The sequence below is a fragment of the Cladophialophora immunda genome (assembly GCF_000835495.1).
Source record: "Cladophialophora immunda strain CBS 83496 unplaced genomic scaffold supercont1.1, whole genome shotgun sequence".
Classification (NCBI taxonomy): Eukaryota; Fungi; Ascomycota; class Eurotiomycetes; order Chaetothyriales; family Herpotrichiellaceae; genus Cladophialophora; species Cladophialophora immunda.
In genome coordinates this window covers 4573476-4595294 of record NW_015622541.1, presented here as the reverse complement: position 1 = coordinate 4595294, position 21819 = coordinate 4573476, and the positions used below count along the sequence as shown (strand labels likewise).

Below are 21819 nucleotides of genomic sequence, written 5' to 3'. Positions count from 1 at the left end.
TTGTCCTCACCCATTCACCATTCACCATCGCCCTATCAATGCGCCAACAGCTCCCTCTTGGGCGTTACCAAGATCTTGACGTGATCATCTTTATGGTTGACTAATTCTTCAAACCCTTTCGCCACGACGTCGTCCAATGCTATTCTTGCCGTAACCAGTTTCTCGAAACCCTTGAATTTTCCTACTGGACATCAGTCACAGGTCAAGATATCTCAAGCAGGAGCCTTTACCTGCCACGAATTCGTCCACAGTTTGTTTGAAGTCTTCTTCAGTGTAGCTCATTGAAGCCCTGAAGATAATCTCCTTCAACATGAAATGTCCCATTGGCACAATGCACTGCAAGGATTGGTCAGCTATGTGAAGCTCTCCGATGGGAATGGGGTCATTATACTTCTCTCTCCCATCCGGCGACGTTAACGTATGTCCCGCCCCGTCGAAGAGCATCCATACCATCTTTGAGACCTGGCATGATTCCCGCACAATCGAAAACAATATCCACTCCCCTACCGTCCGTTAACTCGCGACATTTCTCTGGCACATTGACCTCCTTGGGATTCAACACCACGTCGACAAACTTGGCTGCCTGTTCTTGCCGCTTGGCAGTTGGCTCGCTCACGATGAGCTTTTTGACTCCAGAGGCTTTCAACACAAAGATTAGAGCTAGCCCAACAGGTCCGCCACCAAGTACGAGAACAGTTTTATCTCGATAGTCGTCGAACCCAGACTTTTTTGTTGCATGCCTCGCTACCGTCAACGGCTCGATCAAGGCAGCTTCAGACAAGGACACCGAAGCGGGCAGGACATAGCACATGTCCTCTTTGACTGCGACGTATTCCGAATAACCTCCCCCGTCATTGGACTGGAGCCCCAAAAAGCCCCAACTGTTGCAAATATTCGTGTCGCCGATATTGCAGGAATGACAGCTGGAACAGAAAACTCGCGGGTCGACCATGACAGCCTGGCCGATTTGTAATTTGCTGTTTGGGCCAACCTTGCTCACTCGACCGCAAAATTCGTGACCCATCGTCACAGGCAGGACTGCCCCAGTCAGTGGATGGGGTGCCTCCTTCCTGGGGATAACGGCCGGTCCTGGCGATTGTTCAGGCAAGGTGTCGAAGATGTCACTGTTGGATACTACGACTTACCGACCAGATACTCGTGCAAATCAGAGCCACATATCCCGCACCATTCGACTTGGACCAGGACTTGACCGTCCCCGATCTGTGGAACATCCACTTCCTCCACCCTCAAATCGCGTTGCCCGTGGTATCTTGCGGCTTTCATCATGTAAAGATCTTTCGATGCTAGTGATCGATCGAAGCAAATTTGAAGCCAGGTTTCCCTTTCGACGTAGTGAGACTGTGCACTTTCAACGCGCCGATATATGCACCACTACAACAATGGAAGGGATTCTTGGTTCCTGACGAAGATTCTACTGATTCAGGGACTACCGAGGTGCGGCGCCGACTCTTCCCCACATTTTCCTGAACAAAGTGGCGTTCCTAATATTCCAGATTGTCATGACGAATGCTGTTTGGTGAGACTACGATGACTGTTTCGACCCGCAGAACATTCTTTGACTTCAGGAGCTGGACAAGAGTGTCATGCCGATTGTGATTCGACATAACAATTGGTGAAGTGTACATTAAGCCTTTCCTTCTATATGGCAATACTTCTGCTTTACTAAGGTTCAGCCTGCGTATACACGCACATTTCCAACACCGTGTTAGTCAGTCTATTGTCCAAGGTACGTCCTCGTTTCTCATGTAGGGGGCTAATCTTGAAGTATCTTTCATCACTTCAGCCTCCACACGACCATTGCCGAGGAACGACCACATGTTCTTGTTGTTATATCGAAAATCATAATGCTCCCACCGAACAAACTTGATGGTTTTCATGTAATGGAGCGCCTATTACAATCAGTCTTGTCCTCGTCGGAGACGCCTGTTACTTACCGAACCACCCCAAATCCACAGCTTACCACCGATGATATTGTTTTTATACCAACTGGCCTTGTTAGTTAACGGGTCTAATTCGGATATCCGTTGCGGACCTACCTCTTGCACTCCGTGTTCCAGACAGAGCCTTTGTGCCATTCGTCAATATGCTCATACAACTGCTTGACTGGCTCCATTTTGACTTCCAGGGCTCGAATGTTCTCCTCCTGCATCCTCTTCATACACTGGAGGATGTATTCGACTTGGACTTCATGCGATGGAAGAGATGTCCCAGAGGCCCAGTTGCCGCGAACACCGTTGACAACAAAATAGTTGGGGAATTTGGGCACTGTGAGGGCGAGATAAACATGTGGTTCGGGGTTGAACTCATCCGCCATACTGACGCCGTTTACTCCCAAGACCTTGAACGGCGGGGCAAACGCGAGGTTGAATCCCGTCGCGCAAACAAGGATGTCGACCTTGTGCAAACGACCAGCATCGTCGATCAGTCCTTCGGGCACTACCTTGACGATCTCGTTATGGATTGGCGTCACGTCTGCAGCTCGATTAGCCGATATCGACGATATGTCGGGCATACTAACTGTCTTTGACCAAAGCCTCGAGATAGCCATCACCAGGAGTTATTCTTCGGCCTGTTCAAATTGTCAAAAGTCGGTCCCAAAGCGTCACATTCGACATACAGCCAGGTGCCCATTTTGGAATCAATCTCTCCTTGAGTTCCTCATGTCCTGGTCCGATCCGCCGGTGCATTTCCTCTCGCATCAGCTTTTCGGCCCACTTGGATGTTTCCGATCCGGCGATAAACATATCAAACAGATTGTTGACACTAGATTCGAGTTTCTTTCGGTATTCAAGCAAGGCTTCTGGATCTTCGCGAAATTTCTTCTTGTCCTCTTCGGTGTACCAGTATTGTGCCTGGGGAGCCTGGGTCTGACTCGAGTCTGATGAATGGCTCTTGTCCTCTTCAAGAACTTGGGCCCCGACGGGTGGAGAAATCCAGGTCACAGATCTCATGAATGTGATCAGGTGTTTCGCTTTCTTCTGGACCTGGGGCACGATTTGAATGGCGGACGACCCTGTTCCAATTACTGCGACCGTCTTGTCCGTATAATCAACCGCTGGCAAAGTCAGTCATGAAAAAGGTCGGCGGCAAATGGAAAAAGTACATGTGTCCCAATTTGCGCTGTGAAGAAGCTTTCCCTCGAAGTCATGCAATCCTTCGATCTTTGGCCCTGCCAGGTGGTCAATATTTCACTTTTGTTTCTGAAAGAGGCGGACTCACACTTCCAGTCGTTGAGAAAACCGGTGCCGTTTATAATGACATGGCACCAGTCGTTGATCTTACGCCCCCCAGCGTCAACCTCAACCTCGTCTATCTAAGGTCAGTTCCTGGGGAGTCATCGTCATTTCGTGTGGACTAACAGATGCCTTTGTCCTCGACCCAAGTTGCCGATTGAACTCTGGAATTGAGTTTTATGGACGGATGGAGATCGTACTTGTCCGCGAATTTCTCGAAATACTGCTTGATCTCGGGCGCATAGGCATAAAAGCTCGACCACTCTGGATTCGGCTCAAATGAATAGGTATATGCATGTGCGGGAACGTCACAGGCGCAACCTGGATACCGGTTCTCAAACCATGTTCCGCCAATTCCGGAATTCCTTTGGAGCCGTCAGCTGGCATTTTTATGCATGACGGAAGGTGAGCACGAGCTTCTCATAGCAGATGAATTCGTAATTCTTGAAATCTTTCTTCATCTTGTAGGCCACCAGCAGGCCTGCAGCACCGGCGCCAACACAAATCACCCGAATGTAATTCGGTTTCGAATGCCATTGCGGCTCAACCTTGTAACCGAGCTCACTCACCATGTTGGATAGAACCGAAGGCGGGATCAAGGAGTCACGACGACTGCAAGGAAGGGGTAACAATCTCAAATTGGTTCAAACAACCACCCGCATTCGCCACTCTATATGGGCTTCGGCAAACCCTCCCAGGAAGCTTCCCTTGGGTCTTTCTTTCATTCAGCTTGACTGCCCCGCACAAGGGGTCAACACTACTCCATGACTTGGCAAGTATCGTCAAGACTCAAGAAGCTATTGTGATTCAGCATTTTCTGACAGGTCGCCAATTCACGCCACTGGAAAGAGGTTGCCGGCGTGCCGTGTGGTTCAACCAAATGGTGGACGGGCCTATATGGGAAAACCGCGGGACAGCAAGTGACATGACTTCCTGTGATAGCACTAAAGGTTGGGTTCCCATCCGAGGTTCATACAAGTGCTAGAGGCGAGGGCAAGCGGAACACCCTCAGCTCCTAGTTGTGCATGTGGAGAAAGCGGGGACGAGTCCTGGAGGGCAACAAGGCTGTGCCCCAGTTGGGGCAACCTAGGCACGAGAGAGTGGTTGGAGGTGTGTTGCCCCATGCTGTTTGTGCGCAGTCATTGCTTGGTGAGTCTGATGCTGATAGGGATGGTAAGAGAAAGAGAGAGATACTGGTTGCTCGCTCGTTGATGAATCTGTACAACCTCCGTTCACCAGCGACATAATTCCAGGAGCCTTGCACGTTTTACGATCTGCGAGACAGCCAATACTTCGCGATAGCAGCTCTGTCTCTAAGCCTCGGCAAAGATGGCCTTTCGCTCGGGACCAGTTGCCCCTGGCATTGCCTTTGTCACTGGCGGTGCGCGAGGGCTAGGGAACGCCATTGGTGTATCATTCGCAAAGGAGGGTGCCAAAGGCGTCTGCTTGGTTGACATCCAGGATGAGGCGACGTTCGAGGAGGGCAAGAAAGCTGTTGAGAAATACGGTGCCAAGGTAAGAGCTGCTACTGTGAAGGTCAAAACCCAATGCAACGAAAAGGGATAAGGAAGGCTCCAAATCAATTCTAATCATCCCGACTCACGTCATAGGTGCTATGCATCCGGGCCGACGTGACCAAGGAGGAGGACGTAGAACGAGCAGTCAACGAAGCAGTCAAAGAATTCGGACGTATCGACTATGCAGCGTCAGTACACCCTCTGTCTCCTTTGCCCCGAAAAATCCTGCCAGTGGGTAGTTTGACTCCAAAGAGCACAACTGAGAGAGCCACCCAGCAACTTCGCAGGTATTATCGGGCCCCTGACCGAGACGTGGGACACCGACACGGACCAATGGAGGCGAGTGATCGAGGTCAACACCGTCGGTGTCTGGCTGTGCAACAAGTATGAGTTGAAGCAGATGATGAAGCAGGACTCAATCCAGGTGTAAGTGGGAAGGCTGGCTGTCTTGCTCTTCTCTCACAAATTCCCCTGGGCCCCAAGGCTGAGGCATTGCAAAACAGCGAGGAAGGCCGACCCCGTCAACGCGGCTCGATCGTCAACTGCGCGTCCGTCAATTCGATCCAGGCCGGCGCTGGCACGACGGGATACTCGGCGTCGAAACACGCCGTGATGGGCATCACAAAAGCTGTAAGTGCACTTGCTTCCTTCCCTCTTACCATCATAACTCCCAAACCCGCCCCGCCCTCCGCCATCGCTCTCGGCAATAACGCCCTTCGTTCCAACAACCCCAGGCCGCCCTCGAAGCCCGTCGGCACGACATCCGCATCAACGCCGTCTCGCCGGGCTTCCTCCTGACCAAGCTGCTCGACCCCTTCATGAAGCAAGGCAACGGCGAGCTCGCGGCCAAGGCGTGGGAGGAGTACGAAGCGCGGCAGGGCCGGAAGGCCACCTTCGACGAGATCGGCGACGTCGTGGTGCTCCTCAGCACCCCGCGCATGAGCCTAGTGGTGGGACATAACCTTGTCATCGATGGGTAAGTAGACAGCGATCTTGACATTGGTTCATTTTCCTTGTCGCTAACCCTGATGCCACTTCTAGAGGCTTTACGATCAACGAGAATACATACTAGACAGATCTCGTCCATTTAGATCATGCATGCGCCTTTTAAAGAGCGTTCGTCTTGAAGACTCTCTTTCTTTATGGTAGCTGCTTGTATGTGATGAGCTTGTGTAAAAATATGTGCCTCCCTCGCAGCAACAGCGCAGCATCGGCGACATGGGCATTTCAGCTCTTGAACATGGGACTAGTTTGAGCATAGACCCCATGCTCCCACCCCTTCCCGACTTCGGATCCACGATCCTGAGCTCCGATCTGCCGTCCACTCTGACCTGTCTCTATTCGCAGTCGACGGTTTAAGGGCGTAGTTCCCTTTGTCGTGCTGACGTATACGCTGGCCACCTCTTCAGACATGACGGCACGAGACTCACGTACTCATCGCGCTGTGAAGGCGTGAATTTTCAATGCAGCATCTGATGTCGTCTGGTAGAGACACATCAAGTTCCTTTGGTCAGGCGACACAGGTGATTAAGGTGTACCTGCCCTCGTACACCTTTAGTTCTAGACGTGTTCCTGCGTGATAATTGCAGGTAGTGCGCAAGGTGCCCTTTACGTGGAAGTCCTCGCCAGCAGTCCCTGCACATGACTTGCCTAGGTCGTCGCTCATCGAGTTGATCGGTCGCTGGCGGCGAGAGACGGATCCGTATGGCCAGTCGCGGAGCTGCTGCCGATATCTTGGACCCGAAAACGCATCACTTGGGGGGCAGTCTATCGAAGAGCGAAACCCACCAGATGGGTGACTCCCTTTTCTCACGTTGACCAGCTCGCCTTCGGAAAGTCCATGGTCCCTTCAAAAGCCGCGATGTCGTGCTGCATCTCGGGGAACTTCTTGAAGAAGCCCGGCTTCATGGTCCAGTTCTTGAAGTTGTACGCGTACTCGAGGAAGATCTTGGATACTTCGTAGCGGTTCTGGACCGGATTGTACGCGAAGATATCACGGTCTGAATACGGCCAGTAGAAGTTGAAGTTCTCGACAAATGCGGCTGAGAAGTCGCCGGTTGACGTATATTTCTTGTGCTCGAAGACGAGTCGATCCCGGAGTCCGGGCCTGGTTTGCATCACAGACCTCTATCAGCGTTTGTCTCCCTTTTTGGAAGCGAGGGAAGAGAGGGGACAAAGACTTACCATATGAGAAAATCTATGACCGCTGGGTGTTGCACCCTTTCTTGTGATGGTCTGGCGATGGTTAGCAACGCATTTTTGACCCCCTGTCGTGGGGAAGGCATACCTAGGCCGTAGAAAGACTGGCACCCGTTCCAGGTTCTCTCGAGTCGGATTCTCTCGGTATTGGATCAGTGTCTGGCAGACGTACATCAAAGCGATTCTCTGCGCCTTGGACGTCCATGTGCCAAACACTCTCTGGTCAACCTGCCGCAGCGCATTCCATACAGGGTGCTGAGCTTCCGGACCAACATTGTCCCACCCCCAAATGGCGGCCTTGAACGGCACGTGCATGTCGAGGGTGGCGGTCGATGCCGTGTGCTGCTTGACGCTGTCTAAGCAACTGATAAACGCTCCGTTGGATACGTGCCATTTGTCGACGTCGGGAGCGACCTTTACAACAGCATCTGACGAAGGAAAGCGATAGTCGAATGGAGAGGGTGTCTGTGGCTGCCATCCATTGAAGCCCGTGGTACTACCCATCTCAAACATCTCAAGCAGCGAGTTCGGGTTGAAGTCGAAAAAGTCCTCAAGGCCTGTCACGGAGCCCATGGTATCGGGTTGTGAGACATCCACGTTGAGGCCAAGGCTGTGGCCGTTGATCACCTCGGTGACCTCTGAAGTGTCGGTCGAAGAGACGGAAGTGTGGCGAAATGCAGCATTTGGGTCTTCGAATGCCGTAGCAGGGGTGGCCGCGGGGAATGGTGTCTGAGCACAGGTGCAAGCGGACTGCATGTTGCACCCGCAAGGCCTGGTGTCTGGTTGAGCCTCACTGGACGAGTCCGGCGCCAGCACGGCCTGGTCAATGACGGTGCGCATCTTGACCAATGCATTTCGAAGGCGATTGTTGTCATTGCGCAGGTTGTCGATGATGCGCGTCAAGTTGGTGATCTCGCCGTCCTTGTCGCCGGCCTCGAGGCTGCTGAGACGCTGCTCGAGATAGGCGATGCGGTTCTTGGTCCTTTCACGCGTGGCCCGTTGGGCTAGGCGGTCCTGGATCCTCTTTCTCTCCGCTCGGCTGTCGTCGGTGTCTCGCCTCCGGGACTTTGTCGATTTGGGCGTGGGCGCTTCCATCTTCATGACAGCGGACTTTCTTACTCAGGAAGACAGAGAGGGCACACAGGTCCATTAGATGGCAGGTTTTCTGACTTGATATTGAAGAGTCAGGAAATGAATGGAAATGGGAAAGTCGGCACCTCGCTTGAGCCGGAGGAGGGGGGCACAATACCCGAGGGCAAAGCCTCCCAGCTCCCAGCTTCAAGCCAGGAGGGTGGCCAACTTAGCAGAGGCACCCGAGGCTCGTGGGGTCGTGGGTCGAGAGCTACTCGTACACCTCCTCGTCGTGTGAGGCCTCCAGGAGCCCAATATCCGCTTTTCCCCGTGTGGGGGAGCCTATGATTGCTTGGATATTGGTGGCTTCAGCCGCCCCAGATTGCCCAAAGATGGCTCACTAGGCCAAGGAGAGCCCAGGTGGCGAAGGGGGGGGGTGGATGTAAAAAGGTTTTCGGGCGAGAGAGGCTTGTCCCCAGGGGGCATGCATATGGCCGAGGACTGCAGGAGTGGCACATGGATGGAGCACTGGCCCCCAGAAGGAAGAAGTTCGATAAGGGGGCGATGCGGGACGCCAGCATCTTTGCGACAGAAAGAGATCTGACCAGCTAGGCGTATTCCTGGGGGAATAGTGAGCGCCTCTCTGGTCTGTAACATGTCGTCGTCTAATTTCTGCCTTTAGATTAGTGCTGCCTTGGGGCAAATACCTTGTCCTAGAGTCCTCGGTGCCTAAGTACAGTGCGACTCTGGCAGGGCTTTCCAAGAGAGTGACTACCTCGTAGTTTCCCCCCGAGACTGTCGCTTATTCCCATCGTAATGCCCTCGCGCCCCCTTCCGGCCCTCGACTTCGACAACTCCGCCTGCTCAAGGTCGTTATACACCCCCAGAGATGGAAACTTCTCTTCCTGGAATTGCTGGCTGGCTGACTCCCCCTCGCTGCTTGTTGTTGTTGTTTCTCTTGCTGTTCAGAGTCGAGCTTAAGCAAGAACTGGGTGCAAAAGCGCGGTTTTCTGGGCGCGAACGCACACAAGCAGAACATCCTCACCGTACGGACATTGCTGTTGGCATATCGCCGTCTCGCATCCCCGTGGGAACACGCCTCTGTTAGAATTTGTACGGGACAGCGTATGAGGCGGAGTGTCCCTTGCACGTCCCGCAGAACTCAGGTCGTACATAGCAGGGCGAACAAGTACCTACTACAGACGGGGGCATGGGGGCATGAGGCCCTGTGGCCCAGGTGGCGACCCCTAATGGTCCCACAAACTCAACATCCCGCTGGCTTGCCACTCCCCGGTTGTGTCTTCTCTACAAACCTCCCTCAACACCGTGGGCATTGGTTTCGCATTGCCCAAGAGCAGCTGCTAAGACTCATGTACCAAGGCATCAAAACCCTCTTTCTGCCTCGATGGTGATAATTACGCACGGAAAGAAATAATGGATGGGGCCTCTATTCCGAGCTCCCCTGCGTGGCTTCCGACGGTGAACCGGGCATGTCGGGGCTGCAACAGGCACGCTGCTGCCAATGACCATCTCAATTTACTCACTGACTATCATAGGAAAAAGATAAAATGCAAGTTTCAACCAGCCATCTGTACCGGGTCTGTAGGCCTAACGTTGACCTCCGAATCAAAGGCGACATGAAACGACCAGCATGTGGCCTCTGTCAAAGAGTAGGCATGCAATGCTCGTTTCCCCTTCGGCAAAAGCCTTCGAAACCTCGAAGTGGTCCGAAGAGGGTTGTTTGCAGAGAGAACTTTATGAGTTCGCTAGCAAGAACATGCCATTCAAACGGTAAGCTGTTGCATCTTTCCTATGTCCATTCAGCCTGGCGTTCTTATTGCCCACCGGCTTCAATGCTTTGACCTTATAAACACCTGTGTCTCCCCCAACGATCATTCAATGGATGAGTGAACCGCACCCTTGCATCGTCTGGGTTCCTTTGCTTAACGCTTCAGGTCGACCACCATCGGAGAAGACCAGGAAACCGGAGGAGGGAAGCAAGGGACATCCTTCGTTTATTCAAGATCGTCAGGGTTTGGTCCCTTCCCCATGCTTCTCTCGCACGCCAGGTGAAGACGAGCCGACGGACAACGTGATCGAACCACGAATAATGCCCCTAGCCTTTACTCCGATGAATGGCCCATGGCCCTTATTCCAATCACAGAGACGCAAGAATGATCTTTCTGGCAACCTCAACCCTGAAGATGGTGGTTGGCGCCTTTCCCCTGACTCAGGTGCTCACTTGTAAGTTATGTCCGATTGTCTGTTGGGTGTGGTCTTACATTTGCAGAATGCCACAACGAAAGGACTTGATCGAGACATATGCACAACAGCCAAGCGGCGTCCACTGCAGCACTAGTCAATCCAGCCCTTCGTTGAATAGCCTATTATATACGGGTAATACACTGTGGCCCTTCGACCTTTTCTCCAGCCTCGCAGACTTTGGACTCGAGAACGTGCCCGGCTGTGTGCCCAAGATCCAAGAGGTCATCGCTGTAGGTGACCGAGAGATTACCAATTCTGGAGCAGATTTTGGACTAGGAAACCGTGTTTCCTTGTACTGAGGGAGCTTGAAGGCCACAATCACCCTCGCCATCCATCCCTAAAGCTCCCGCTACATCGACTTGGACCAAGAGACAAATCTCCAAGTCCCTCAACTTGCCCCGAAAACAGGGCTTCCGGCATTTGCGGCAACCGCGACCGTCTTCGAGATCAGAAATTCCTCGACCGCAAATCTGCTATTGTTTCTGCCCCAGCCACTACCTTTCGTTCCGCCTAGAGGGACCGAGGCCTCGTCATATAGCGTCATGTTATTCAAAGCAACCAGTCCGACCTCCAACTCTTGAGCTAGCCGGAGACCTTTCAAAATATCACGCGTGTGGATGGCTCCTGTGAGGCCATAAGAACTGTCGTTTGCTATCCTGATGGCGTCGTCTTCGTCTGCGGCAATGAACACTGTTGCTGATGGGCCAAAGGTCTCGAGATCATAAATGGGGTTTCCAGGCTTCACATTGGCGAGGATCGTTGGCTCGAGCGCAGCACCACTGTCACCTTGCCACTGGTTGCCACCGATCAGATATGTCGCTCCGTGGTCCGTGGCGTCAGAGAGCAATTTGTGTGCTTTTTGTGCCATTGCTTTTGTCACAGCAAAACCGGCGTTACCTTGAAGGCGTGCAACCGCATCACGCAGATGGTTGATGAACTCGTCTGCCACATCTTGAACAACGATGATTCGCTCAGTCGACATGCAGATTTGTCCGTGGTGCATAGTTGCGCCTTGAGCGCAAAGTGCCGCGGCGTTTTTCAGATCGGCGTCCTCGAGGACGATAGCGGGAGCCTTGCCGCCGAGTTCCATCAAGACGGGCTTGAGGTATTTCGACGCCAGCTGGCCAATGATTCGTCCCACAGCTGCGCTGCCGATGAACTCGACCTTGCGAATCGCTGGGTGTGCAATAATGGTCTCGGTGATGCTGCTAGCGTCTCCGCGGTTCGCCTGGATTTGGTTGATACTGCCGTCTGGAAGGCCGGCAGCCAGAAATGCCTCGACCACGCCGTGGTGGACACGTGGGCTTAGCTCTGATGCTTTGAAGACGACGGTGCAGCCAGCGGCAAGGGGAGCCGCGAGCGCCCTCGCAGACAGAATGATGCTGCCGTTCCAGGGGGCGATGCTCAGAACAGGCCCCACAGCTTGCTTATAGACAAGACAGAAGGTTTCTGCAGTCTCCGGTGGAGGCATCTCCCCTGTACATGCGATGGTGATATTCGCGGCAATCTCTCTGATGGCCCTGGCGGCGAGGATGACGTTGAACTTGGCCCAGGCCTCGGGGCAGGACGTCTCTTCAATCTGGTAGCGGGCAAGCTCGTCCACACGGCTTTCGAGGATATCTGCAACCTTCAACAGCAATGCTCGTCGTTCTTGGTGCGGAACTCGCTTAAACGTCTTGAATGTTTCTGCGGCCGCCTGGACCGCGGCCGTGGCATCGTCGACGGAGGCTCCCTGGGCGTAGTGGACGAGCTTCCCCTGGGCCGATGAGTAGACCTCGATCAGGCGGCTGGCGTCGAGCGGTATGGGTTTCCCATTGATCCAGCATGGCACAACTTCCAAACCATTGTGCTTTTGCGTGACGGGCATATTGACTTTTGGTAGATTGACCCTTTCGTCGCTTGTGAGGTGAAGCGAGATTTGATTTGAGATCCAATAGATTCAGCAAAGGCAATGCGAAAGCCTGGTACTCACTGGCGAGGAGCTTTCCATCTTCCCACTGAGCTGGAGGATTGGGATACATATATCGCAGCCTGTTGCGCTTGAATACACATTACACTGCAGTATCAATTGCCGTCTCCACCGACAAGGCTGTGGGAGAATCGGGGATATCAGGGTTCGTAGCCTAAACCCGAGATTTCCGACCACGGTACTATTCTGAAAGGGGCACAGGCTCGAGGACACTGGCGACAACAACCCCGCCAAATGTACTGGCGATATGCGGGGAGGCGAGGTAGTGATGATTCGGCTTGGACCACCATCCGCTGCCGTCGTACATGCCATGAGATGAGGATGGCGTTAGGAGCCATTCGAATAGATTCATCCGAGAAACAATGCTCGTGGCTCCACCACAGGCCAGGATGTCCTTGCTCCCTCGAGAGTAATCTATTATCCGTTCTTGATGCATCTCGATGGGTTCAAATGATGGTTCTGGACAAGAGACGGTTTCGCCCCAGGAACATAAAGGTAGGAGGGAGCTTGTTGCGAAAGTAAGACGCTGTCGCTCCGGCGCCGATGGATGTTGCACAAGACTTTACCCGGGCAATCTTCAAGACGTGCTCGTTCTATCCAGAAAAACTGTCGACGTTGTCCGTATTCATGGGAGGATGGCGGCATGACTGTATGATTCCATGCAGACATGAGGAGTTGCTGCATGCAAAAATGGAATGTATCGGCTCCTGAGGTTCCCAGAGGCAATCTTGAAGCGTGGCTTGCATAGCACCGATGTCCAGAGATGATCCAATCCGATATTGCCTCATAAAACACCCTGCCATCTTTCATTGTTGCCGACAACTCTCCTGCAAGATGGGATATTCAGACACTCGGTCGTTCGACTAGTTATTCCACACGTCCCCTTGTCCACTCTTCTTCATTGAGGAGTCTCCATTGTTATTGAAACTGTCAAGCACATTGATTTCGCTCGAGCCTCGCCCTCCCCCCTCCCTCCCGCGCGGAGATTTTGGTCGTTTCTGGTATTCCGTAGTGCTCGGTTGGGCACCAACTTTTAGTGATAGCGTGGGCGCTGTTGGGGCTGGCAACTACGATCGACACCTCCTATATAACCACGTCTGGCGGACACACGCACCTTTCCTCCTACACATCTCTTACGCCCCTATCACGACAGTACCACTACGGTCATTCAGTGCCCACCCATAGTTTGTTCGCCAATGGGTGGCCGACGAGTGCAGTGATTCGAAATTGGGAAGTGTTTGTGAGGAGGGAAGCTAGTCTCACCTTCGTCACTCGCCATTCACATCGGTCAAATCGCATGTCCCATATGGTCTGAGGATTGCAGCAGGCGTCCCCGCAGCACATTCTCAAGCCAATGCCCGCGTCATGCCGACGGTGAAGGAGGCTTATCTGTGTGACGGTCCAATGAGCAAGAAGGTATGAACTCTATCTAAGAATATATAACAGCGCATGCGGGCGTGTATGGAGCTTTCGTTCGAGCACACTGGTCTCACGCAACCCGATCCTGGCTCAAACTACAACTCCTCTATTCTCGGCCCGCTTCTCACTTGTCATGAGGCTCCCTCCAATTTCAAGATGAAATCCTATAAAGGCCTCGGTGCGCCCAGCACGCTCGGCGCCTCACTCTCTTTTCAAAATTCTCTTCGCCGTTACCGAAAACCCTCGTGGACGTTTTATCGCTCATCCTCAAGCAAACCACAGGCCTGGTCTTAGCAGCGATACTCGCTCAAGATCGAGCAGTTTTTGGCCCATTGTATCGCTTCAAGACCTGGGGGATGGCTATTGAACAACATGGCTTGTGAGAGAGGCTTTTCATGACACTGGCTTCTGGGATAACTACTGGATCCAAAATTACGCATCTCCCCAGGTGGCTGACCTCAACGAGTCACGACGGGTTCCCACATCCGTCTGCTTGGTTGCCATTCGAATCGTTACTTTAAATAGGTTTCCAGGCCGTTACTTACATTTGACGGGCAGGAGGAAGCAGCACCAATCTTCAAAACAAGCAATATCAAAGTCAAAACTCTCGCCCTCCCCACCCTCCCCCCCTTACCCCTGCCTCTCCTGTGAACGGGGACAAGGACTCTATGAAAAGCAATTATCAATGCTCATCACGCAACAGTCTCATAAACCTACATCTGCGCCTCCATCGCTTCTTTTCTCTCAGAAGTACTTGGCGCCACGAGGCTGGAAGCATAAAACGGGCCTCCTCCCCCCTGCCTTCAGGCGGCCCGGCATCGTTCTTCCGATGCTGCGACTCGGGCATCGAAGATTAGTTCGATGACATCCTGAGGCCCACAATATTGATTTATCGGCGTGGGTATCGGCATCCCCTGTGGCAGCTGGCCTTCTTGACACATCGCATGCTACACCAACTTCCACGAAACTGATTTCATCGTCTGATTGTCCTTCCAACGTGGACAAATCTACAGAGCAATACGTGGCCAGAGGGTCCTTTGTGCTTCTCCGTTTTCTGACCCATCATGATTTGGGGCAGGACCATGTTGCATTCCTGCAGGCGACTGGTTGCTTTGGGTACTCAGCCTTCCCGTCCCCCCCATGTATGGGCTGGCGCGCACGGAAGGGGTTAGTGCCTCTTGACGGACCCTTCAGCATCTCGAAGTGTTGATATCCAGACAGCTCCTCTTCGCACAAGAGCACCTCCCGACGCAGCCTCAGATCGAAGGCTCAACTCCTCCACGCTTCTAGAGATACCCTTGCTTCTATTTCCTGAAATCTCATTTCCACGCGAGCTCACCTATTGCTTCGGATTTTGGGCGGTGTGCAATGGTGCAGGGCAACATCGACACACCAACAAGCTGCCATCGCCAGGGAGACCTCTATAGCAACTCCAGGCCGAGATTGTATGTCATCACTTTCATTCGTCAGAAAAACACCATCCATCCCCTTTCTTTCCTTGTTACTTCCCCCCTGCCTCGGACCACGAAGAAATACCAGTTTGAGCTTCTATACATTTCTTGCAGCCCGAACAGTAACAGGGGCACGCGGCGATACAAACGGATCACACGGCACATGTAGAGGACGATGGATTTTAGGATCTCTGCTACCTATGCATTGGAAAAATTCTACCGATCAATAACTCCAGAGGAAACCCACTTGCGCACAATTGGCGTCGAGCCCGTGGACGCATACCGGCTCAAATCTGACAGTCTCTCCAGCCGGGGCTAACTTGACGATTTGTCTATCGAATGTCCTCCGCAGCATCTCTCCAGAACGGCTGAAGTGAAAGAGCGATACCAGTCCAGCATAGCGCATCACCCAGCATAGGAACGGAGCTGTCTACTTCAAGTACACGGCAATTATTGGACGTGTCTGTTCACCACACCGCTTTTCGAGACAACGAGACTCGAATATGTTTCTCGAAACCACAGAGGAGCCTCACAAGCCACCACGCTGAGGATTGGAAGCTCTATCCTCGGTCAGAGCAGTCCCTCCCGGCTTTCTCCGTTGAACACCGCTTCTTCCCGAGTCGTATTTGCCGTGTATTGCATCAGACGTGTCTACTTGCATTAGCTGCGCTTGCTAACCTCGGTGTCAGATGCCCTCCATCCAAGGGAAAGAAGAAAGTGACGGTGTTTGTGTGGACCTGTGTATATTCCCGAAACAAGACCGCCGTTATCGGACTTCGTTCTAACCGAGCACGATAACAGCACAAGTGTGGCCACAATCCAATATCGATCAAGACAGGCGCTTGTCCCAAGTGCTCACACAGTCGTTGTCAGAACTGCAGCACGGAGAAGGTAACGAAGTGAGGGTATCCTGCAAGTTTTCAGGGTCTAGAGAGAAGCTAGGAGGAATTCCGTCCGCCGCGAGCCATACGTTTTGGCCCCGTCTGAGGGCAATCGCAGGGTCGTTCTATGGCCGCAGGAGTTCGTATTGATTGGCCCGGGTCCCGCGAGTCGACCTTGATGTGATCCTAGGAGGAAATGGCTAGGATGGAGAGGTCGATGTGCAGAGGGAAGAGGGAGGGAAAACTCTGCGCAAAGAGATGGAGCTGTACTGAAATGGTCTTATCTGCGACAAGGGTGGATGCTTTGAACCTAAGAGTACCGTCTTCCTGACGCCAGACAGGACAGACTCGAGATTTGACAACCAACCCAGACAACCCTTCCTCTTATCTCAAGGGCCCGTGTGCTCTTCGTTCACCGCTCTTCCGGGCTTGCCACTGCGAATCCAGGGCCTCTGACGCCAGAACTCGTCGCGGATGATATCGACGTGTCTCGTGACGACCTTGGCCTTCTTCCTTGCCTTGCGCATTTTCTCTGCCTGGGTCTTGGACATGACGGGCTCCGGGACTGCAGATTCTTCGTCGTCGTCGTCCTGCCCCTGCCCCTGCTCGTGCTCGGTGCTTAGCTTCCCCGCCACCTCGCTGCCTCGCCCTTTGGCGTCTTCCAGCATGTACTCCCGAAACACGACGCTGCCCTTGCGGTACATCTCTGGCTCGTTGTTGTAGTTGATGCCGAACCGCGACCACAGGATCTCGTTCTTGTCGCCGGACACGGTGCCCTTGAGGAGCTCTTCCGCGGCGGCGTGCGTCATCCCGCCCTGCTGGACCAGCGCCCAGAAGGTCGTGTTGTAGAGGTTGTTGATGTGACCTGTACAGATTCAGTTGGTTTTCGGCTCAATCACGTTATGGAGAGAGACGCGAGAAACATGGCTTCAGCCGCCCTCTCTTGGTAATTCTTGGAGACGAAAACAGAACAGATCGGTTGGACCAGACAGGAGAAAGGGGGCCTAAAAGGGTTTCCTTACAATCAACCTGCCTCCAGCTCAGGTAGTCTCGCAAATTGGCCCAGGAGGGATAACACACCGCCCGGCCGTCAAAGGTGGGCAGCATGTGCATACTCAACCCCCTGACCTCCCGACCCTTCTCCCCTCCCTGGCGGGGCCCCTCGAGCGCATCACCACCATCACCATCGTCACGCCCAAAGAACCGCTCCCACCCGAGCACGTACGCGGCCGTGAAGGTGCTGACGACCGTGGAGACGAGCTTGTCCCGGCGGCGCTCAAACAGCGTCGCGGCCCGGTCGAACACGAAGCTGAACTCGTCGGACACGCCGTACGCGAGCGCGATCTCCGGGATCGACGCGACGACGTGCGTCGCCGCGGCGTTCATGGCGTGCAGGGCGCGCGGGTCGTTCGGTTTGGTGAAGCCGTAGTGGGTGGATAGTCTTCGGCCATTTTTTGCGTTAGATGATCATCTCACACAGAGCGAGAGAGCGGCGCTTCCGAGGAGCTGCAAGGGCCAGGGGGGGGGAGGGGGGAGGGGGGATAGGATATGGAGAGACAAGGGCAGGAATATATAGCGGGAGATGGGACGGTGCGGGTGGAATCAGATCAGCTCATGGGGTGTGGAAGAAAAGCTGTGGCGATGGAATTTGTTCCTGTTGGCTGCCACAGTGGTTTTCAACCACTTCACCCAGTCAGTCCGCCGCCCTCGTTGACAATTTCATCCTCCTCCTCCCTCTTCCTTTTTTCGCCACAGTCACACGAGTCGCGCGCGCGATAAGCCCAGACAAAACTGAGACACATACTTATGGAACCCCCGGCCGTCGATTCTCACCACGATCCACGTGTTGGGCAGCAGGAGTTCCTCCCGCTCGAAGCTGCGCACATATTCGTATCTGATCCGAGCATCAGCCACACTCACTCTCTAGCGGCCACACGCCAGTCCGCGAGGGCAGGATGGACAAACTTTGAATTGGCCATGGGGGAATACACATGACACGCCGCGGTTCAGCACGTCCAGCATCATCGGGCTAGTGAAGAAATGGTGGATGGATGGATGGATTTAGAGTGGGAATTTCAAGAGCCCCAAAGCGGGAAGAAATACGAATCGATCGATTCATGGTGGCGGAGTGAGGCGTGTTAAAATCACTACAAAATGAGTCACTGGCATCCGATGCGATCCCTTCAAAGTCTCTGGACGAACAACAGACTTGACAAACTTCTTCTGTCACCGATATACGAATGGTCCATAGCAGCCCTCTCTTGCATGCCTATTCATCCTCTTCCCTCTCCTCCCCAATGTCCTCAGCCTCACTTGCCCGCTCGCTGCTCTCGCTGATCTCGCTTGCCGTCAGGTCCTCCCTCAGCCCTTTCTTGTTCTTGCGCATGAAGTTCCAGTTGCTCAGACTCGTTCTACTCGTTTTCTTCTCCTCCGCGCTCGGCGTCGTCGATGTGCTTTCCAAACTCCTCCCAAGATGTTCGGTTGACCCTTGTTCCTCTTCATTTTCACCGTTTGGAACAGATGTTTCCTTTCTAGAAAACAGGCCGCCCTTGTCCTTCCAGCTCCCAAACTTATTGCTGCTGGCCTTGCGCGTGATTTTGGAGATGAAGGTTGGCTTGGCCGGGGTATTTTCAAGAGATAGCTGAGCGCTAGTCCCGGACTGTGTTCGATCGAGCGTATCCGATTCGAGGGTAGAGACGGTCGCCGCGATCGAGTTGGTGTCCTTTGACTTTCGAGACTCGGGGGGGGAGGCAGCTTCCATGTCATTCACCCTCTCTTTCGACTCTTTCGCCTTGTTTTTGTCCTTATCCTTAGATTTCTCACCCCGCCTGCTGAACAGTGTCGTGAACGATGGAGCAGCTGGGTTCAACTTCGGGGTCGAGGACTGTTGAGAAGAGGCTGGCCGAGTGCCGATCGGCGCCTGTAGAGGACGCGTTGGTTTCCGATCCGGCTCCACGACTTCCTCGTCGCCATGTGGAAGCGAGAGATTGCTGGTCGATCCGTAAACAATAGAAGGACGCCGTGAGTGGGAACGAGAAAAAGAATGGAGGGATCCCCAATCCGGAGCCAAAGGACTGTTTCGCAGTGCCGACTTATCGTTCCACGCACGAAACTGGCTTTCCATCGACGGTCGCGGCATTTTATCGAAAGAGTAAGTTGATGACGGCCTTGGAGAGGAAGTATCGCCTCGAAGACCCGGATCGAAGGATGCTGACCTCATGGCAAATGGATCGTAGTTCGCCGAAGCTGCAGCCGACTTCCCAAAGCCGCCTAATCCAAAGGCACGTCGGGTTGCCGCAAAGCGAGAAACCGAAGGTTCCTTTTCTTCCTGAGTGCTGTTGCTGTTTAGGAGGGTCGATCCTGGAAACGCCCAGTTCCCGCCGTAGCTAAGTCGCCTTTTGGTTTCAAGTCGAGGGTCGAAATCTTCCACATTCCTTGGAAAGGACTGACTCTGGCTCGGCTTGAGAGACCCAAGAGGTGGTGGTTGATCCGCAAGGGTTTTTCCTCGCTGACGGTTGAGTCCGAACATGGAGGACATGGACGTGTACTTCGGCTTCTTTGGTTGCTGAACCACCTCGTCTTCTTCAGGTGTTTGATCCGACCTCTTCCCTGAATTTGACGACTTCTCATCGCCTTCAGCAGGTGCAGAGATCTGCATGGGGCTCGAGAACGACCTGCCAGATGAGGAACCAACACTAGGAGATTCGGTCCGGCCGCTGTCGGGATGCAGTACGGGCGACCCTATCGTAGGGAACGGCGTCGTCCCAGTCTCAGTTTTCTCTTTCTGCTGCGGAATTTCTGCTTCAGGAAGGTCATCTGCAGACTCGTCACCAAGTAGGTCGGCGGGTAGGAGTGAGTCTGCCCGAGGACTCATTGGGATTGAAGAGATGGCGTCAGGATCATCGTGGGTCGAAGGCGTCATCTCCACAGGCATTGCCAGTGTCATCCCATTCTGCGGGTTGAAATAGCTTGGGACAGCTGCGGTAGGAGAAGAAGTGGGAGCAGAGGTGTACTGCAGTCCCGATGGGTAAGGTTCAGGTCCAGCAAATGGGCCTCGCGGCGAAGAGATGCTGCTCCCCAGTGAGCCCGCCGGTCTCGCTCGTCGAACAGGTCTCATTCCTCGACGAATAGCGTCCATGTCGAGCGGCGCAATAGGTGCGAATGCCATTGTATTTGCTCGCCTTGCCTCGAGCTGATTAATCTGCTCCCTGGTGTAGTTAACTTGCTGGTTGGCCAGTTGTAAGTCGTTCCACAGCCGAGTGTAGGTTTGCTGCAGGCCTTCGTATCTTGCACGCCATCTCATATCACGCTCGCGATCCAGACGCTCGGCTTCTCTCGTTTCATCCGTCTCCTCGTCGACGTTCTGTAATTTGCGTTCCTCTTCCAAAGCTTTGATCTGGAGAGCTTTCTCTTTGTTGTCATCCTCCAGCATGGCGACCTCCTTCTGTTCCTCTTCGATCTTCCTGCGCATTTCTCGTAGCTCAGACTGCGTTCTACGTTCAATCGCGGCTTTCTGCTTCTCAATGCCGGCAATTTCCTCCTTCATGGCGGCGGTGGCTTCTTCCCACCTGGAAATGTCATCCTTCCTCTTCCTCCGCTGGTTTTCCTTTTGCTGTAGTAAGCGTTCCTTTTTGGTCTTTTCGTTTTGAGCTGTGCGACTGAGCGTCTCTGCCTTGTGGACTTGCTTGCGAAGGTCATTGCTGGCCTCATCGCGCTCTTTGAGACTCTGTTTCAATTCATCGCGGCGCGCTTCCAGCTCTTTCATTGCGACCTCAAACTCCCTGTCTTCCTCTTGGATCTGAGCCTCGACGGCTTCGATGTCCTGTTGAACCTTTTGGAAACGTTGTGACAATTCCGCAAGGTCACCGTCCATTTCTTCCTCTTCGGCTCTTGATCCTGCGTCTTGACCCTGTGCATCGGTGCCATGACCGGCCGGGGAAGGTCTACGGCCGGTTGTCCCCCTTCTCCCCATGGGCTGCCCTCCACTGAGATCGCGGGCCATGGAGGGCGCAGCTAATGGGGTGATGGTTGAAGCATTCCGCACCGAGACTCCTCTGACCGTGGGAACTGAGTCGGGAGCCTCCTTTCCCTCAGGAAGATGAGGAGTGCGCACGTGGAAGGGAGCGCTAGGAGTCTGGAAGGTGCCAGTGCTGACGCAAAAGACGCGGATGGCATATTTGGCTCCAGGACGTAGGCCAGATATGATGGCGCCCATCTCGCTCTTCTTGGTGGTCCCAATGACGACGCCGTTGAGCTCCACATAGTGCTCTTGAATGGAGGAGGACGGTTCCGCATGTTTCCAAGTCACATAAACCTCGGTCGGGGAGATTTCTTCGAGGATCAGGAGCGGAGCGGGGGGGATGTCGAGGCCGAGTTTCTCTACCAAGATCTCGTTCGGTGTAGTGAGGACCTGATACGCGCGCAACAGGAGCCTGAAGAGTCAGCGGCGAGTGCGAAAAAGGATGCCAGGACGACCTACCAAGAGAAAGCCCAGATGACGGCGAGCAGCAAAAGTAGAGCCATGCGACCTTTGACGTTAATTTGAGGGGCAAGTAGCTGGTAGGCGTGAGAAGCCCAATCTAATGGCTCTTGGTGCCATCTAGATGAGTCCATCCACAAGGTAGGGATGGCAGGCATGCGCTCGACAGATATATGCAAGAATATATCCTATAAATCACGGAAAGCCATGTATTAGGTTTGTAAAATGAGTGGACGAGCGGAGAAGTCGGGCGAGTGCCACAGCGAGCGTCGACGCCCGCAAACTCTGGGGCTAGTGTTGGCCTTGGCACAAGA

General features: G+C 53.7%; 4 protein-coding genes across 4 annotated transcripts; all 4 read right to left on the bottom strand.

Moving 5' to 3' along the window:
• Window positions 1-35: 35 nt before the first annotated feature.
• Window positions 36-3826, bottom strand: PV07_01339 (chlorophyll synthesis pathway protein BchC; the record flags this gene model as incomplete). The annotated part of the gene is made up of 13 exons (XM_016387850.1): window positions 36-181; window positions 231-336; window positions 392-1089; window positions 1146-1359; window positions 1752-1910; window positions 1956-2007; window positions 2058-2493; window positions 2540-2590; window positions 2639-3076; window positions 3125-3190; window positions 3241-3330; window positions 3381-3575; window positions 3655-3826. 13 exons carry the CDS (start codon window positions 3824-3826, stop codon window positions 36-38), a joined length of 2823 nt encoding a protein of 940 aa, XP_016254778.1.
• A 2018-nt stretch (window positions 3827-5844) lies between these two features.
• PV07_01338 (uncharacterized protein) lies at window positions 5845-8136 on the bottom strand. The gene is made up of 3 exons (XM_016387849.1): window positions 7059-8136; window positions 6956-7006; window positions 5845-6878 (listed from the first exon to the last, which is right to left on the bottom strand). The coding sequence occupies exons 1-3, from the start codon at window positions 8069-8071 to the stop codon at window positions 6581-6583; spliced, it is 1362 nt and encodes a 453-aa protein (XP_016254777.1). The 5' UTR covers window positions 8072-8136; the 3' UTR covers window positions 5845-6580.
• Window positions 8137-16114: 7978 nt separating this feature from the next.
• PV07_01337 (uncharacterized protein) lies at window positions 16115-17550 on the bottom strand. Its single transcript, XM_016387848.1, has 2 exons — window positions 17049-17550; window positions 16115-16891 (listed from the first exon to the last, which is right to left on the bottom strand). Exons 1-2 carry the CDS (start codon window positions 17410-17412, stop codon window positions 16416-16418), a joined length of 840 nt encoding a protein of 279 aa, XP_016254776.1. The 5' UTR covers window positions 17413-17550; the 3' UTR covers window positions 16115-16415.
• A 568-nt stretch (window positions 17551-18118) lies between these two features.
• On the bottom strand, window positions 18119-21715 carry PV07_01336 (uncharacterized protein). The gene is made up of 2 exons (XM_016387847.1): window positions 21506-21715; window positions 18119-21458 (listed from the first exon to the last, which is right to left on the bottom strand). The coding sequence occupies exons 1-2, from the start codon at window positions 21661-21663 to the stop codon at window positions 18296-18298; spliced, it is 3321 nt and encodes a 1106-aa protein (XP_016254775.1). The 5' UTR covers window positions 21664-21715; the 3' UTR covers window positions 18119-18295.
• Window positions 21716-21819: the final 104 nt, after the last annotated feature.

What these genes read in the sequence shown, in the direction of transcription:
- PV07_01336 (XM_016387847.1), bottom strand. Translation starts at nt 21,663, where the DNA reads ATGCCTGCCATCCCTACCTTGTGGATGGACTCATCTAGATGGCACCAA. An exon ending in GTCATCTGGGCTTTCTCTTG is followed by an intron (nt 21,459 to 21,505) that starts GTAGGTCGTCCT and finishes CTGACTCTTCAG; the next exon opens with GCTCCTGTTGCGCGCGTATC.
- PV07_01337 (XM_016387848.1), bottom strand. Translation starts at nt 17,412, where the DNA reads ATGAACGCCGCGGCGACGCACGTCGTCGCGTCGATCCCGGAGATCGCG. An exon ending in GAGCTGGAGGCAGGTTGATT is followed by an intron (nt 16,892 to 17,048) that starts GTAAGGAAACCC and finishes GAATCTGTACAG; the next exon opens with GTCACATCAACAACCTCTAC.
- PV07_01338 (XM_016387849.1), bottom strand. Translation starts at nt 8,071, where the DNA reads ATGAAGATGGAAGCGCCCACGCCCAAATCGACAAAGTCCCGGAGGCGA. An exon ending in CCAGTCTTTCTACGGCCTAG is followed by an intron (nt 7,007 to 7,058) that starts GTATGCCTTCCC and finishes AACCATCGCCAG; the next exon opens with ACCATCACAAGAAAGGGTGC. An exon ending in GTCATAGATTTTCTCATATG is followed by an intron (nt 6,879 to 6,955) that starts GTAAGTCTTTGT and finishes GATGCAAACCAG; the next exon opens with GCCCGGACTCCGGGATCGAC.